At 38.1% G+C, this 18,319-nt stretch overlaps 1 protein-coding gene across 1 annotated transcript in view; it reads left to right on the forward strand.

The window, feature by feature from the left end:
• LOC104036601 (proprotein convertase subtilisin/kexin type 5) overlaps positions 1-18,319 on the forward strand; it is a 252,794-nt gene that overhangs the window by 203,476 nt on the left and 30,999 nt on the right. Inside the window, exon 10 of the mRNA XM_075725548.1 lies at positions 1,724-1,827. Coding sequence (XP_075581663.1) covers positions 1,724-1,827 — 104 coding nt within the window. The remainder of the gene's footprint in view (positions 1-1,723; positions 1,828-18,319) is intronic.

Genomic DNA, 18,319 nt, shown 5'->3' on the forward strand with positions numbered 1-18,319 from the left:
AAACTGTATCTATGGGCATATTCATGTTTTAATAAATGTTCAGGGCCAGAAGGCATCAGCTCTCCTTAAAAATAACATAATAATTTAAACATAAGAGTACCCTCATACCTTGTACACAGACACAGAGAAATTAAAGGGTCACAAATTTACACAGCTTAGAAGAAATTACAAAAAAATCTGGCTACAATTAATTAAAGATTCAATTATAAATCATCTTCCTTCTTCGGATTATTCCAGCTCCACTTTATGTTTCAACAGCTAGCATAAACAGGACTTTTTGTGTTGATGCCAGAAAAATATACACCACTTCCTGTGATGTGCCAACTGTAGCTAGAAAGGTGCTAGGTTGTATCAGCATACCCATGGGCCCCACACACCCACTGGGAAATGTTCTGTAAAGGAAAAGATACACTTAGAAATAAAATGGTATTACTGCAAGGGAAGCATGCAAAATGTGTATAGTTAAATGGTTCAGTACCCTTCTTTGGACTGTCCCTTACAACCTAGTTGCATAAAAGAAGCCTGATTTTTTCTTGGCAACTCCTACTAGATTTGAAGCATATAGATTATAAGGCTATTGTAAAGTAAAATTTGTAAAAGTCATATGTGAGTGAATGTCCTTTAAATCCCAAGTTTTTCTCCATTATATAGAATTATAGACCATGGTTCTGAAACATAATTGGTTTTCATTTTCTGTATTTCCACCCAGACAGGTGAACTCCCTTTTCCTTAATACCCATCAATATACATCTATATGTGCACTGAGGATGAGATAGGGGCAAGTTTTTCTATAAACGGGTCAATTACAGGTTTGCAATAACTTCTGTGTTCCTACTGCCTTCTCCTGAACATGTATTCAATTGTTTCTTGGGGGGGGGGCAGGCAGAAGCCAACCGAGACAGTATTCGCCTGTGCACATCAAACAGAGTTGAGTGAGATTTTTCTGTCTTCCAATGTCAGGGGGACTCAGAAGAATTGGATATTTCTGTATGTTTCTTATTACCCTATATCTGTTTCCCAAATAAATTCTCGCTGAAATTTCTAATAACTAGACTCATAGTCTAATTTCATAGTAAGGATATATTGTCTTTCACTGTCATGGCAGACAAGTTATTAGGAATCCGTTTAAGGAATTCACCTCTGTACTATCAGACACTTGCTCTGGAACTATTTAAATTCAGTACTGGCAATTTGGGCTTCTTAAAGAATATGTGGAGCTACAGCAAATTCCAAGACCCAGGGTAATAGACAAGTGAATAACAACAGAGTCATCTGAAATAGCTTCAATAGGAGTTGAAAGCCTAAAGGAATTTCCAGCTTGAGGGCTTAGTTACTAAGATTTAATAAACCTATTCAGTGAGCCATCAATTTGTTTTGCTTTAGCTTCGCACTGGTCAAGGTAGGTAATCACATACAGTGGTTGGTGGTCGTACAAATTACCTCTGGGTGAAATGTACTCCTTTTTGTCCCCTTGCTCAGCAAAGCATTAGAAATTTTATACAATAGAATACTGCTCATATATCTTTATAGTCTGCTTAATGCAAACCTCCTAGCTGAATATACAATTTTATGTAGTAATTTTGTAAAATTAGGACATGCTATTTTGAATAGAACAAAGGAGAGCAGGGAAGAGAAATTGCAATTTTTTTTTGTTTGGATATTTTATCCCTCCATTCTGGTAAAATGTCTGATTTTTTTATTTTGTCTTTCCCCCTTTTCATAGTCCATTTCTGACCTGGAGAGACATACAGCATATTATTGTCAGGACTTCACGTACAGGACATCTGAATGCTAATGACTGGAAAACCAATGCAGCTGGTTATAAGGGTGAGAGCTTCCTTTCTTCTTTGTCATCAGAGGCAACATAATTTTTGACATTTTTTTTAAGAGGAAATAATCTCAAGTAGTTTGGTTGACCCTGTGTTGTGCATAGCTTTGAGTCTTTCCATTAACAAAAGGGGCCTATCTTCTCTTTTATAAAGAAATGCTCTAAAAATGGCTAAAACAAAAAATGCAGCTACAAAAGGCATTGACCAGTCCCTTTTGGTTCTAATTTGTGCAATTCTGGCAGAAAACTAAGTAAATGAGGTGTTTTAAAATTTATCTTTGTATAGCTAGTATACTCATAAAATAGCCTAGAGGTGGAGTTGCAGCAGTTACTGGATTCAGGACACATTCTCATTTAGGATAGCTGACAATTTTGATTAAAAAATGACAAAACAGTATTCTCAAATTTCAGAATTATATTAATCACCCTACATTTTTCTATAGTTAAGTTTTAGGACAAAAACAAATGTTGAGTTATCAAGATTTTTAATGGGACAGAAATACTCTTCAATTAGCTCTAATGTATGTTTCTAAAATTTTGTAGTGTCTTATATTTTTGTATTAAAATTACCTCTTTAGGCTGTATCTTCTAGAATGTGAGCAGAAGTACACAATTGTGCCACTAAATAAGACATATAAGATGGGTTAAAACTGGACCTTGAATCCATACAATGTTGTATTTCAACATGGGTTGGCTTCTGATTCACATTCACTAAACTCTTAACTGCTTTCAGTCTGGATTGCATCTAAAAAACCCACAGAATGTCTTATTTCTGATTCTTCTTTCATGAGAAATCTGCCCAAGACTGCAGAACTTCTTTTAAGATGAGCATATGTCTTGAGATTTGAACTATTTTGTGCTAGGATCTATTGAGACCAGAATATAATATATAAGAACCATCAAATCCTTACACTAGTTTCATTTTATAACTGAAGCCTAGTGTTAATCTATTCTAGATCAAGGCACTGCTACCATAGAGCATCTTTAATATATCATTCTGACCTATTACATTTCTGCTGCAACTGAATAGAAACCAAACAAAACAACTTTTATTTTTGGATCCAAACCAGACTCTAACTACAAAGTATAGATTTAGAAATGGGTATTTGACTCCAACCCCTTCACCATGTGAAGGTTTTGACTTGGTTTTGGCCCATTTACAACAAGCACACGCCCACACGCAAAAACACATACAGTGAGAAATAATACCTTAATTATGATAACATTACAGTATTTGTTATTGTGAAACATAACCCAGTATTTCAAAAGTTTTGGCAAGAAATCATGACTGGCTATCTGAAATTCAAACAATATTTTTCAAGTAGCATAAAATAGAGTTGCTTTTTTTCACTAACTCACTTTCAAAATTCTATCTCTTTGTGTTTTTCCACTTGGTTCCTGAGAGAGGCAAACAGTCTATGATTCACTTCACAGCAGCTGTCACTCATTAGCAAAAGAGAAGTCACACTAACACACTATCATTAACAGCATTGGCAGCAGGACATGGACTGTTACACCACTAGCTAGCTTAATCTGAATCCTTGGAGCCACACATTTTTCTATTTGTTGTAACAGATATATATAGAAGAAAAAGGGTGAAAAAGGTTTTTCCTCCACTTGTGCAAAATCATGAACACAGATAAGATCAACTGGGGGACTGGGAGTCAGGAAATACAACTTGACCTGGCAGAATTCCACTGTAGACTCCATGGTGGAATTGAAAAAGAGGAAGACAAACTGCCTCAACCTCTATGGAGCTCAGGAATCAACTTTAAGTCAAATAAAAGCACTAGTTTTAACTATAATTATCTTGGCAAGTTAGGCTGAGCAAATGCTTCCAATAAAAATCCAGCTCTCTAAACCTCTGTTGGTTTTGGAAAAAGAAAAAGCAAAAGATTTAGATTAAATCACAATGTTCAAAACTGGACTCGGTGTTTGCACACCACTGCTGGCAAGACTGAAATAGTATGTTACTATTGCATATGGTAATATTTAGGATAATATTTGACTATTATCCTTCACTGTTGCCAAGAGTAACAATTAAAGAATGTTTTTTAGTAGATAAATTACTCTAATCTGAGTTCCTTAAGGAAATGTATCATAATTTTGTTGATGACAAGATCCATGTTTCTTCCAAGGCATGTTCTTAACAAGGTAAGGGTGAGGAAGATTATCTTATTGCTCTCTACAACTACCTGAAAGGAAGTTGTAGTGAGGTGGGTGTTGGTCTCTTCTCCCAAGTAGTTAGCGATAGGACGAGAGGAAATGGGCTCAAGCTGCGCCAGGGGAGGTTTAGATTGGATATTAGGAAAAATTTCTTCACGGAAAGGGTGGTCAAGCATTGGAACAGGCTGCCCAAGGAAGTGGTTGAGTCACCATCCCTGGAGGTATTTTAAAGACATGTAGACATGGCACTTTGGGACATGGTTTAGTAGGCATGGTGGTGTTGGGTTGATGGTTGGACTGATGATCTTAGAGGTCCTTTCCAACCTTAATGATTCTATTCTAGTTTTACTTTCATTAAAAAATAATCCAGCCACCAAGCCATGAAACATGAAATTAATTATTACTCTACCCTTAACTGGTTTAGTGGTGGACTTGGTAGTGTTAGGTTAATGGTTGGACTGGATGATCTTAAAGGTCTTTTCCAACCTAAACGATTCTATGATTCTAAGCTTTTTTTTTTTTTTTTTAATTAACTAAAGCAAAGAGAGTCACAAGAAACAATCTGCCTTTCTTCCATGCATGCTGGGGAAGAAAGAAAAAAATGAGGAGAAAAGGAGAGACAGACTTGCTGCTTTAGAAATGAGAACTGAAAGGGTAAAACCAACAAAAACTTGGAAGAACCTCTCACTCAGCAAAGGGTCAGCAAAAGCTGGTAGTTGAAAGTGGGTCAGCATGCCTTTTCAGTGGGATGTTTTTCCAGGGTGCACGGCAACATTGTCCCTCACTATATTCCTTTGCAGTCTTTGTTGCAGAACACACAGAAGGAGCTCACAGATGTTGTTATTGATTGCAAGATCTCCATATTTCTGTCTAACATTAATAAAAAGAAAGATTGTTTCATGAAAAGCACTTGAGCCAGACAGTGATTTGCTTAAGCAATGCCAGTTATTTGTTTCATTTTCTGGCAAGTAAACAGCATTCATTAAATGTATGTCAACCGAATAAAGAAAGGAAGAGGCAAGAATTTTTTATTGTTATTTTTTTGTTTTGTTTTCAGCCAGCAGGTATCTGTACACAGGAATTTATTACTTGATAGTCTCAAAAAGAAAGATCGAATAGTCATTTTAGAGCATTTTTCTTCTAGTCAGTTATAAATATAATTTGTCACTAAATAAAGAGATCAATTCGACACAATTTGGCTTCAAAATCAGAGGTTTTTTTAAATAATTAAGCAGCTGTCGTGGTTTAGCCCCAGCCAGCAACTAAGCACCACGCAGCTGCTCGCTCACTCCCCCTACCCCAATGGGATGGGGGAGAGAATCGGAGGAGTAAGAGTGAGAAACACTCCTGGGTTGAGATAAGAACAGTTTAATAATTGAAATAAAGTAAAATGGTAATGATAATAATAATAATAACAATATAATAACAACATGCAAAGCAAGTGATGCACAATGCAATTGCTCACCACCCGCCGACCGATACCCAGACAGTTCCCGAGCAGCGATCGCTGCTCCCCGGCCAACACCCCCCCCCCCCCCCCCCCCCCCCCCGCCCAGTTTATAAACTGAGCATGATTTCATATGGTATGGAATAGCCCTTTGGTCAGTTTGGATCAACTATTCTGGCTGTGCCCCCTCCCAGTTTCTTGTGCACCTGGCAGAGCATGGGGAGCTGAAAAGTCCTTGACTAGCATAAGCAGTACTTAGCAACAACTAAAACATCAGTGTGTTATCAACATTCTTCTCATTCTAAATCCAAAACACAGCACTATGCCAGCTACTAGGAAGAAAATTAACTCTGTCCCAGCCGAAACCAGGACAATTAGCTGCTGTTATTCCTATTTTGCTAATGTGTCCTTGTTTTGACTTTTCAGCTTCCCATGCTTTGCCAGGTGCACAAGAAAACTGGGAGGGGGCACAGCCATAATAGTTGATCCAAACTGACCAAAGGGCTATTCCATACCATATGACGTCATGCTCAGTATATAAGCTGGGGGGGGGGTTGGCCGGGGAGCAGCGATCACTGCTCGGGAACTGTCTGGGTATCGGTCGGCGGGTGATGAGCAATTGCATTGTGCATCACTTGCTTTGTATATTGTTATTATATTGTTATTATTATTATTATCATTACTATTTTACTTTATTTCAATTATTAAACTGTTCTTATCTCCACCCAGGAGTGTTTCTCACTCTTACTCCTCCGATTCTCTCCCCCATCCCATCAGGGTAGGGGGAGTGAGCGAGCAGCTGCGTGGTGCTTAGTTGCTGGCTGGGGCTAAACCACGACACTAATTAACCACTTAGTTAGAAAAATACTAGAGAATATCTCTTTTTGTGAAGATACCAAAATTGTCCAACTGTTTCTGCTATGGCAGATTGGTATGCAAAAGCTCATTGTTCTGTCAATTGTTTGGTCGACAATAGAGCTTTCACTGCATTCATAAAAAGGGAACACTGCGTTAATGCCGATTTGTTTCTAGGTTGAAAGAAACAAAATGAAACACTGCAGTTTTAAGAAAAATGATCAAATCATCTGAACAATTCTTTATATGTAACTGAAGCTCCATATACTGTCATAAAAAATTCTCTGAGGAAACAGACCATTCAGAGTGAAGGGATACTATTAATTTGCACAGAGATTTTAGAGAACATCCTTCAGTCGTTTTGGCTCTAAAGTGCAGATAATAACACTTCAGTACAGTGAAAAAAAATGCCACTGAAAGATAAATGAAAATCAAAACTCTAGCCACTTTTTTCCATTTCAAGACATTTCTGGGCCCCTACAGCCCATACACATGGTGCACGGAGTATGTAGAACATGGGCTTTGAGTTTGGCTGTCAGTTTTGGGGAGTTTGGCTGTCAGTTTTGGGTTGTTTGGCTAGCTAACACCAAACACATTAAATTGCATCAATTTTACTTTCTAAGAGTGGAGCAGACTGTATCCTATGCAAGTTAGACTAATGATTTTTTGTGATTAAAAAATGAAGCTGGTGTTTTCAGGAAGACAACTCTGCTGTCAGTGTCTTCTAGGTTCCACTTGTTGAGGAACATTGGCAAATTAAATCTCACATGAATTATTTCTCTCACTTTCCGGGGGCTTTGTTGGCTCAAGGCAATGTTTCCTCACCAGGAATACCCCTAGGGCCATGTCCTCTGGCCACTCACTCCTCTCAGCAGGCCCATAGATTCACTGCCAAGCCATGACACAGAGCTATTTCTGCGGCTTTACACCACCCAGGGAATCCTTTTAAGCTAGATTTTGCTTCCAAACACATTAGTCTTTGAAAAAGGCTCTAGCTCAGCAGTGTCACTCTCTAAACTACTGGTGTAATGATAACATCAGAAGAAGAACCTGGCAAGGACATCAAACTATTAGAGTATGTTCAGAGGAGGGCGACCAAGATGGTGAAAGGCCTCAAGGGCAAGACTTATGAGGAGCAGCTGAGGTCACTTGGCTTGTTCAGCTTGGAGAAGAGAAGGCTGAGGGGTGACCTCATTGCAGTCTACAACTTCCTCAAGTGGGGCAGCGGAGGGGGAGGTGCTGATCTCCTCTCTCTAGTGACCAGCGATAGGACACGTGGAAATGGTACGAAGCTGTGTCAGGGAAGTTCAGATTGGACCTTAGGAAAAGGTTCTTCACTGAGAAGGTGGTTGATCACTGGAACAGACTCCCCAGGGAAGTGGTCACGGCACCAAGCCTGTCCGAGTTCAAGGAGCGTCTGGATGATGCTCTTAGTCATATGGTTTAGTTTTAGGTAGTCCTGCGAGGAGCAGGGAGTTGGACTCAATGATCCTTATGGGTCCCTTCCAACTCGAGATATTCTGTGATTCTATGATCTATTTGCCAGGCATTAAGCCACAGGATTTTAATATTGAGGGAATTACATTTATGAAGAAACAAGTATATAGCATGCCATTTCCAAATGTGAGGCACACAAACCAGAATCTTGAGTAGGCAACAGAGAGTAAGAGTCTGGAAAAGCAAATACATTTTCCAAAAGACAATCGACCCATATCTTACACATACATGACAAAGTCTTCAACCTATGTGGATTTAAAGTCTGAGAGATATGTTGACACTCACTCGCATAACTAGGCATTAGTCTTATATTAGGTGGACTGGTTAGATTAATCTGAACACTTTTCACCTTGTAGCCCCTGCTTGGTAGTTGTTGGAACACAGGGTAGCATTCAGTTTAGCACCAGGAAAGCAGGCAAGCAAACCAGCTAAAATTATTAATTTTAATTAATAATTAATTAGCTAGCCTAACAGTGAGCAGAAGTGCCCCCACGTCTCTCCCCAACATTGACATGTGTATGTGCGATAGGAAAAGGTGTGTCCCCTCAGGAATTTCACAACCACATTTAAATATCATAGAAATCAAAGAGTCAATACCATCACCTTTATTGTTGCTTCTTACAGAGAGCATTGCTGTAGTTAAAGAAAATATTGGAGGTGGGATTTGGAAATGAAGAGAGTTGAGGACAAAGGGCATAAAATGTATTTTTTTAGTGGAAAGTTTAAAATTATTATGGTATTTTATTTTCTGGTCAATGCAAGCTTTCTAGATGTTTTTTGATTCAGCTAGAAGCTATAAATAATGTTTTAAAATGTAATATTAAAATTGCATTAGGAATTTTTCAGTGTTTCATATTTTAAACCCAAAGAAATTGCCTGGTATCTGAATTCTGCTAGCCTTGAGTGAGACCTAAAAATTCTCCTTGGGATTTGGGGAAGGTACATGGAAAATATATTGGATTCTGCAGCCTAAACCATGATTGTTGGGTTGTTCTGGTTTTTTTTTTCTTTTTCCCCAGCACAAATTGAGATCTACCCAAATTTTCTTTTGGTTGAAAGACATGTAAGATGAGGAATATATCTGTATAGTTCCAGAGATGGAGATGTACAAAGGAGGAGAATCTCTCAGAGAAGCTAGGGAGTTGTCACTTCTCCCAGCTTCAAACTCTTCATTGTCAAAGCTTCTCATTACTCACCGACTCTGCAGCACTCTGTTACCTGCTGGCTCTAAAAAGCAAAGAATGGAGTTGTGAATTTAAACTGGAATCTAAGCAGAAACTTCAGGCTTATGCATGGATACTTAAAGAAAAGTAGATTGACATTTTGTGCTACAGTTGGTTGCTTTCCTATTGTGAGCCCAATTTACACCTGTTTTAAAATGTAAATGAAATGGTTCTAAACCAGGAATAACAGCAGACAAAAGGCTAAATTAGGCTTTAAATTTCTATTAGAATAGCACTCAGAATCATCACCAATCCATGATCAGCACAATAGACAAAGAATTTTAAAAGATAGTGCCTCTGCTCAACAACTTACAGTCTTGATGTCCATCTGTCCTAGATACAAAGATATGCACAATTACTATACTCTGCAGATCCTAGTATTCCAGGCATTGCCAAGAGGATGGACAATAACAGTACACAGACCATGGGAATAATAACCTTTGACATTACTTTCTTTTAAAAAGCCCAATTCAGACCTTTAGCAAAAGTCTGCAAAAGATTGGGTGGAGGGGAAAGGGAGGAACAGAGTCTTCCCCTGTGGACACATAACCTCAGAGTCTACCACTTAATATGAAATGTAGACTTCCATTTTGCAGTATTAAGAAAGAAAAACGAGGAACACTGAATTAAAAAGTGAATGATAAACCAGTACAATTCTCCAAAGCAGAATGCTTTACTTATAGGCAATGAAGCCCACATTTCTCGTTTACATCCATGACAAACTACGTAAACATCTTATGCGGGGGGATAGTTCTGTCTTTTTAAAAAAACAACAAACACCTCCCTTTGGGAAGACCAAAGCTCTTTGTTGCTGTTGCATTGTTATATTTCGTTTTCAGTGATTACAAAACTGGCAATTGTTTTATTATCAGAGAGTGTCTGCTTTAGTGGGACTGGGATTCAGGCCAGTTAGGTATTTAGAGCATCTTGGTAGGATCTAGAGCATCAAGGAGCCTATGGTCCCTGTTTAATAAATGGGAAAGATAAGGGCCTCCATAGAACAATTCAGATCAGTTAGATGCCTGAAGTTGTGTATAACTGTATCACTCTCTCCTTCTGGAAAAAACAACTCATGCAAATCAATGGTAGTGTTGCTATTAACTCAGTGGATGCAGAAATTCATCCACAAGGTCTGTTAACAGTGTTACTGGTCCAACTATCTGTGTAAACTTGGATGATTGTTTAACTTCTTTTTGCCTCAGGTTACTGATCTGTATCTACTGTATAGAACTACCGGGACAGTGTGAAGTCTATTTTCTTAATTAATATTTTCTGTGCTTTGGGATGAGGTTGGTATCATTTCAGTTCTAAAAATTTGCAAAGCACTTAATTACAACTGTATGCACATTTATATATAACCTTTCTCTGCCAAAATCCTGCTGCAGCCCTATACTCAGTCAGGAATTCAAGTGTAAATATTCCTCTGGAGCACCAACACCTCTGAACAAACACAGCCATTGTGCAAGACAGAAGTTCTGCACCATGTGTCTGATAACATCTAACAGCACAGAAATGGTATCTTTGTGTCTCCTCCTAACAATCTGTCAGCATTTCCACTTACAGTTCCTTTAACTCATCTATCATCATCTGTTCTGAGATGAAGCCTAGCATATAGGCTCTCAGCAAAAGGTGTTTTTATTATTTGATGGGATGAAATGATAAGTACATTTGGCTGCTTTTAAATCATTGGGGAATCCTAAATGTACCTCCGAGGGTAAACTTGCCCCTAATAAAGGAAATGTTTCTTATTTTTTTTTTAAGTATTCCATGATGCAGACACAAAATGGAAAATAGCTTGCTTTGATTAGAGAAAATTTGCAAGCTGTCATTTTTTGCAATGGATCTTTGTGCTTTGATCTTTGTGCTTTTTGGGAAAATGCATCATAAAATGACTATCATGGAGTTTCAAAATTATAGCTTCCATTACTGTAGATGAACCTTAGTCAACTTTATTTCAGCAAACATTGTTTCCCCTTTTAAATGCACATAATCCTTCGATTTATTCCATTCACATAAGTTGTCTCATTTTAAGCAATATAAATAAATGTTTTGTTATAAAATTGTTATATCTATAGTAGAGGCTTTATGTTTTACATCCAAATCCTGATGCAGAAACCCAAGAGAAGCAGCAGCTTATCTGTCTTAGCAATCATCAGCTAGTAGTAGCCAGGTTTTCTGTTTTTATAGCAACCCTGCTCCTTCAGAGGTAGAGAGGTAAACCAATCTTCCTGGTCACTCTGCTGAAGTGCACTGGTACTTTCTGTGACACTGAAGAAAATATCCCCATATGCAGGGCACAACAGAATACCGTGTGCTCTGAAGACTACTATGGTTTACTCATACCTAAACAAGCTCTGAAAAGTAAATCAGATACTGATTCAGGTCTTGCTGCAGGAAGTGAAGAACTTGGCATGGCCATACTGGATACACACAGGTTCTCAGTGCTGACCACTGACCGTGGGGTGGCTGAATCCCACTGACCTGTGCCTTGAGACTGCTAACGCTTGTTAAAGAGGAAGGTATTTGGGTGGCATTTACTGTCACTATTAGAGAGAGGAAGGTATTTGGGTGGTATTTGCTGTCATTATTAGCAGAGTCTGAATCTGATGACCCAAAACTGTCTTTTGCTTTTAGTCCTTTTAGTCAACCAATGTCTACCTGCTTAATACATGTTTTAAATACCTGAATTAAATAATTACTGCCAGGCTTTGAATGTAATATTGATCTTTAATTTCTGTCTTAAAGTGATGGTTTTTAGGGGTTAAGTGGACGCAAAGGCTCAAAGAAGGTAATATAGTGTCAGAACTGCACATAGAAACTATTCACAAAGCTACACTGGCTGCTAGAAGTTTAGCTTCTGCTAGCTGTCCCACCAGTGGTCCTGGAAGATCTATATTTTATTTTATCAATGAATAAGAGCTTTCAGTCAGACAGAAAAATATAAAATACAGAAGGTTGATTTTTTTGTCAAATATATTGTCAGGTAAATCCACGGTTGGTATATTACTAGAGAAATTATTTGTACTGATACAAGAATCAGTAATTGACATAAACACAACTGAAAGCTTAATAAAGGCTATTTTTAAGTATTCTGCTTGCACTTTTCTAGTTATAGAAACCCCTCGATTTCTCATTGTGCACCTTTGTAACAGCCACTTTTATAACAAATTTATTGCACAACATTCTGTCTCTGGTGTGATGGTAAGATTAATAAAATAATTTTAATAGCCTATATCAATTTTTAATAATTTTAATAACCTGGATTGAGGGGAATTGTGTGGGGAGGAAGGACTGGGTTCGTTGTTGAAAAACTGAAAAATTTGGGTTTTGGTTCTGTATAAAATATGAAAATGCAAACATTGTACTTAATTTAAAAAGCATGAGGGAGTTGGTTTTACAACCAAGAGCAAAAAAGAACATTCTTGCACAGTTGTGTTATTGGCTTGTAAAGCAGTTATGCATTTCAGAAATCACATCCTGTTATCATAGAATACTGGTCATAGGTTGGCACAAAACAGGGTAATTTGCAGTTAAGGATATGGCTGAAACAAGATGAATTCTCATTCAAGATCAATGTTCTCTCAGTTAAGACATGTTGAAACAAAATAAAAATAGTTTAAGCAGTGTGTTATTGTAGCATTTCTCCTTTTTTTGTCCCTTAATTTTCTTCAAACAACTGGCTTTCCCATTTGTAATTAGAAGTATTTTGATATACTAAGCAAATGACAGAAACTTAAAGTAATATACAGTTAGAGTTCTATATTTGCAAATAAACTATCAAATGTGAAATAAATATTGGTGTAGGTTGGGTTGAAGTAGTTATAGAATGAGAGTAACTGGAGAGTCTTAAGAATTTTTCATTTTAATATATTTGAAATCCTTCAACTAAAACTGAAACAAATATTGACTATGGTCCTATGAAATACTGAAATTCTTTTTGATAAGGAAAAGGAAGTAAATAAAAGAGTAGAAAGGGGAAGCTTTACACTGCTGTTAAAACAGATATTTTTGAGTCTCTGTTGTCAAGTACATAGTTGCCAAGCACAGTACCTGGCATCAAATGACTACATATATGCATTTCCTAATCAGGTGTAAAAAAATGTTTGCTACTGTTACCTATAATTTAAAATAACTCCCGAAACACAAGAAGTATGTTTAGAGAGGAGACATTGCTTTATTCTGCGCAGGGTGCAAGTTGGAATATTTCCACAAATCAAGCACACCTCTTGAAGTTCATTTTGACATTTATAGATGACAGTTAACACACCATGCCTATCTAATCATTGAACTGACTGAGCATCCTCTTCTTCCATTGGTCTGTATCTTTTCCACTTAGTTTTAAAGCTACAGTGTGATTTTAATTCACTGCGCATGCTCAAAAGGAGTGTGGGGGGTAGTCCTTTTGTCCCTCAACTGAGTTGGTGGTCACAATCTCCCCCTACCAGAATTACCTTTCCCCCAGTTACCATGCTTTGGCAATTGCCCAATTTCTCAGCATCTTCTGGGGCAAGATGTTCCCTTTTATCACTGCTGACCTTACATTTGTGGCCTTCCTTTATCTTTACAACCTTCTTTGTAGAAGGATGTTTCCATTGTCAGTCCTTGAAGTTCTACAGATTTGTATTCTTTTGAGGAGGTACTCATTAGTGAGGCATGCATTGCTAATACCCTCTTATCTGGCCTATCCATTATTTACTGCCTTGATTATTCTAAAATTCTCATGTGTTAGTTTCCACTCCTAATTGTGATCCTTTCTTAACTACTAACTCCTGCACTATTTCCATTTCATCCAAGAAAAATATATACGTTTGAGGTAACACTCTGACTATAGTGCTAGATACACTTGCACACGATCACCTCTCCTTGGTGAATGTGTGCACTAATACTGTTGTGGAAACAAGCTCAGAATCACTTAAGTGCTTTGGTGCAGATGACTCTAACCATTCAAAACTTGCCAGAAAAGTGTTTCTTTCTCTACACGCATACACATGCACACACAGACACACAACTGAATTACAGAATAGAATAACAGAAAACAAATGCAAAAAACCCAAAGAAAAATTTTGTAGTCCCATGTCTTCCCATCTTGCTAAGCAATATTTAAGAAAACCAAAGCATAAGGGGCATTTCAGACTCTTATTTTGTATTTCTCATACTGGATGAGGCTGTAGCAAGATCCTAAGGTAGCGTAAATTGACAAGTCGTAACAATTTACATATCAAACAGCTGAGTCTAGTTTAGCACAGCTGCATATTCCTGGTTTGAAAAACTGAAGGTATTGCAGTTTGTTTTGCCTACTGACTTAGTATTTGATATCTGTTATCAGTTATCACAGATACCAGGAAATATTTGTATTTGCAATGCTGCTTTTATGGTATAGAAAATTAAAGGCCAAAATATACAGTGGAGAGAAAATATCCTGCAGTGCTTTTTGTCAAATGAGCAGAATATCAAGGGAAGCTTAGCATCTAAACTATTGATGAGACATATTGATGATAGGAAATGAAAACTGCAGCAAAACAAATTTAGCTGCACTGAGGTGCTGGAAAGGCTGTGTTTTCAGTGTTTGGGCACAGTTTTCCTGGAGTCTGCATGATTTTGTGTTATGATTTATCAATACCAGAAATTCATATTTCTCTTAGTCAAGTGGATTATATATTCTGTCTTTAGATTTGTGGCTTTATATCCTCTTTGTATATAAATAAGGAAGCTATTGAATTTTCAATAGCAGTTTGAGACAAAAACACAGGGATTATGAAAAAACTGGGGAAGTCTATCCAGCAGCTGAGCAGTCCTTGATTTCATGCTGAGCTAATAGAGGTACTGGTCTAGGTATAAATAAATGGCCTTTAGCCCCTAGAAATGTTATTTTCTTTAATGATAGGAAGAGTAAAGACATTATGTCGTGGTTTAGCCCCAGCCAGCAAGTAAGCACCACGCAGCTGCTCGCTCACTCCCCCTGCCCCAGTGGGATGGAGGAGAGAATCAGAGGAGTAAGAGTGAGAAACACTCCTGGGTTGAGATAAGAACAGTTTAATAATTGAAATAAAGTAAAATAGTAATGATAATAATAACAATATAATAATGATAATAATAATAACAATATACAAAGCAAGTGATGCACAATGCAATTGCTTCGCTGCTCCCCGGCCAACCCCCCCCCCAGCTTATATACTGAGCATGATGTCATATGGTATGGAATAGCCCTTTGGTCAGTTTGGATCAACTATTCTGGCTGTGCCCCCTCCCAGTTTCTTGTGCACCTGGCAGAGCATGGGAAGCTGAAAAGTCCTTGACTAGCATAAGCAGTACTTAGCAACAACTAAAAACATCAGTGTGTTATCAACATTCTTCTCATCCTAAATCCAAAACACAGCACTATGCCTGCTACTAGGAAGAAAATTAACTCTATCCCAGCCAAAACCAGGACACATTAGCAAAAATTTGATATTTACTTTGTGTTCCAGGAGGCAAGTTTTTCTCCGAGTTTTACGATTTATGCAATTTTGCAGAAATAGGAATGGTCAGTTTGCATGAGTGGAGGGAGGATTCAAGGACAATTCTGCCCATGGACGCCTTCAGCAAAAGACTGTCCCTTAACCACCAATTTATGTAATACCAAACTCACATTCCCCTTCCATCTCTGAAAGGCAAATATCTTCTTACAGGACAGCACTACACCCCCTCAGAAGGAGTCAGAATGTTTATTAACTAAAATTTTAAGTATCAGACCAATGGATGCAGTGTAAGAATAGATAAGTGACTGCACAGATAAATATGCTTTGATCAGAAGATGTTGTTTCTGCAAGATGATGTTTATGACCAGGGAGTTTTCCATCACGAGGACCTTCTTCACAGTATGAACATTTTTCTCCATTTAAGCCTTCCTTGCCCTTCTTCTGCCTGCCCTCACCCACATGTAAAAATAGAAAGTCTCTCTCCCCATCCATTTGTTTGTGGAATACATTAAAGAGAATTCAGAAGTCTGAAGGAGGGTTGAATTTCATTATCTTCATATACTCTAGTCCTTTTGTTTCATTTCTGAAAACAATACCTGCCTTATTTGGCAGAGGTGCTGTGTTTAGTTGTCTCCAAATGAACATTTCCATGCTATGCACACTTGAGTTTGTGTCTGAAGGGGAAGGAGATGGAAAGAGAACAATTTCATTACACAGTTGCTATGCCTTGCAGGAATTTCCTTTAAAGAACCCTCTTCATTTGGCAGTTTCAGACAGCATTCAATATTGCCATATTTGGAAAAGTGCCAATTATTTTTATGCTTTGAACCGTTATTTGTTTGACAAGGTTGGGGTTTTTTTTGGATGGAGTCCTCTGAATTCTGGTTTTGCAATGAATGGAGGTTGCTTTCATAAAACCCTCTGCATGCCTTGTCACATTAAGTATTAAAATAACATTTATGTTTTTCTGAGGGTTTTCTGGTAACACTGTCTGTGGTAGCAAGATAAACTGATTTATTAATACAGTGTTATTTGTGATCTAAACTTCACCCTCCAGAAGCTTTTTTCTTTCACCTCCTCCCCTCAGGATTTTACCAAGGGCACAGATTTGTCACAATAAAACCGCATGGTGAGCAGCTCTTTCTAATTTATGAAAATTCATTTGCAAGCTTCTGTTTTGATTGGAGCAGCAACCAAAACCACATAGCTGATTTGAAGATCAGTAAATGAAACTTTGAGTCTGTTTTGTAAGGCTGTTTATTACTAATCCCTTTACAAACTAGACATTTTTACTAAACTTGATCTTTAAATAGAAATTCAAAGCAGTTATCTTTTTACTCTTTGTGAGCTGCTGGAATGCTTGAGACAGTTACATCAAGTACTCAAAATTATCAAGAAGTTAAAGATTATGGGACTAGAGCAAATCTGTTGAAAATACCTCATCTTGTCTGGGAGTTTTACATTTGAAAGTTCAATACTTCTTTCACATGCATCTAAGGAAAGATGACTCTCTAAAGCCTTCTGCTTCTTTGAGTAAAAGGCATTCAGGCTTTAAGTTAAATTACTATGCATCAAATTTCTTGCAAGGGCAACAGTTGTTGTCTCTCCATAGCATGGCAAGCAGGCAGAGGTAAGGTTGGACCATCCAGGAATGAGCATCAACAGGATGCTATCTTCTAGGCATGAATGCTCAGTACCACTGCATGGTAGTGAAGGATCTGGAGAACAAGTCCTATGAGGAGCGGCTGAGGGAACTGGGGTTGTTTGGTCTGGAGAAGAGGAGGCTGAGGGGAGACCTTATCGCTCTCTACAACTACCTGAAAGGAGGTTGTAGTGAGGTGGGTGTTGGTCTCTTCTCCCAAATAACAAGTAATAGGACAAGAGGAAACAGCCTCAAGTTGCACCATGGAAGGTTTAGATTGGATATTAGGAAAAATTTCTTCACGGAAAGGGTTGTCAAGCATTGGAACAGGCTTCCCAGGGAAGTGGTTGAGTCACCATCCCTGGAGGTATTTAAAAGATGTGTAGACGTGGTGCTTAGGGACATGGTTTAGTGGCGGACTTGGCCACTTAGGTTTATGGTTCGACTTGATGATCTTAAAGGTCTTTTCCAACCTAAACATTTCTATGATTCTATTATTCTGTTCTGTGTGTGATGCATGCAGTAGATAATATCAGAGGCCAGCAGCCATGTTACAGCTCTCTCCAGCAAGAACTTCACTGACCTATATCTGCAGAAGTGCAAAGGAGGTAGAGAAAGGAGCCTTTCAGACACATGTTCTGCATGAAAACCAGATTACCTTTAAAGCCCTGGACTTCAAATACCATAACTTTTTACCTTCGTCATGCAGACAACTTTAGGGAGATGTTGGATCTAGCTGGTTGGCTGGCTAGTGGGGAATGTGCTGCATATAAGAGTAGGAGAGCATCTACATGCTACACTCAGGAAAGTAAAGAGCATACAGAAGTTATAAAAGACAGTCTGTTCCTTCATGAATCCAGTGTCTCAGTTGCCTTCAATATTTACATGTGTGTGTGTATTTGGTTTTTGAGTGACAGAAATTATTCTTCACCGGTTCTTTACACCTTTTAATATTATGTCATATAAGAGGACCAGGCTGAATCTGGACAAAGGGCAATCTGAGGCAATTGTGCTCCCTGGCATTCTGCAGTTCTGGTCCACCCTCCTCATGGTAAGGCAATGTTATTCATGCTGGTCATTAGCTGCTTCTGTAATAAAGTAGTGAACAGATTCAGTGAACAAATTAGATATGTTCCTGGTGAAGAGATTTTTGAGCTTTGAGCCAAAGCAAATAAGAAGTAGGAAAAAAAGCAGTTGCTGTTA

This window comes from Pelecanus crispus, chromosome W (genome assembly GCF_030463565.1).
Source record: "Pelecanus crispus isolate bPelCri1 chromosome W, bPelCri1.pri, whole genome shotgun sequence".
NCBI lineage: Eukaryota > Metazoa > Chordata > Aves > Pelecaniformes > Pelecanidae > Pelecanus > Pelecanus crispus.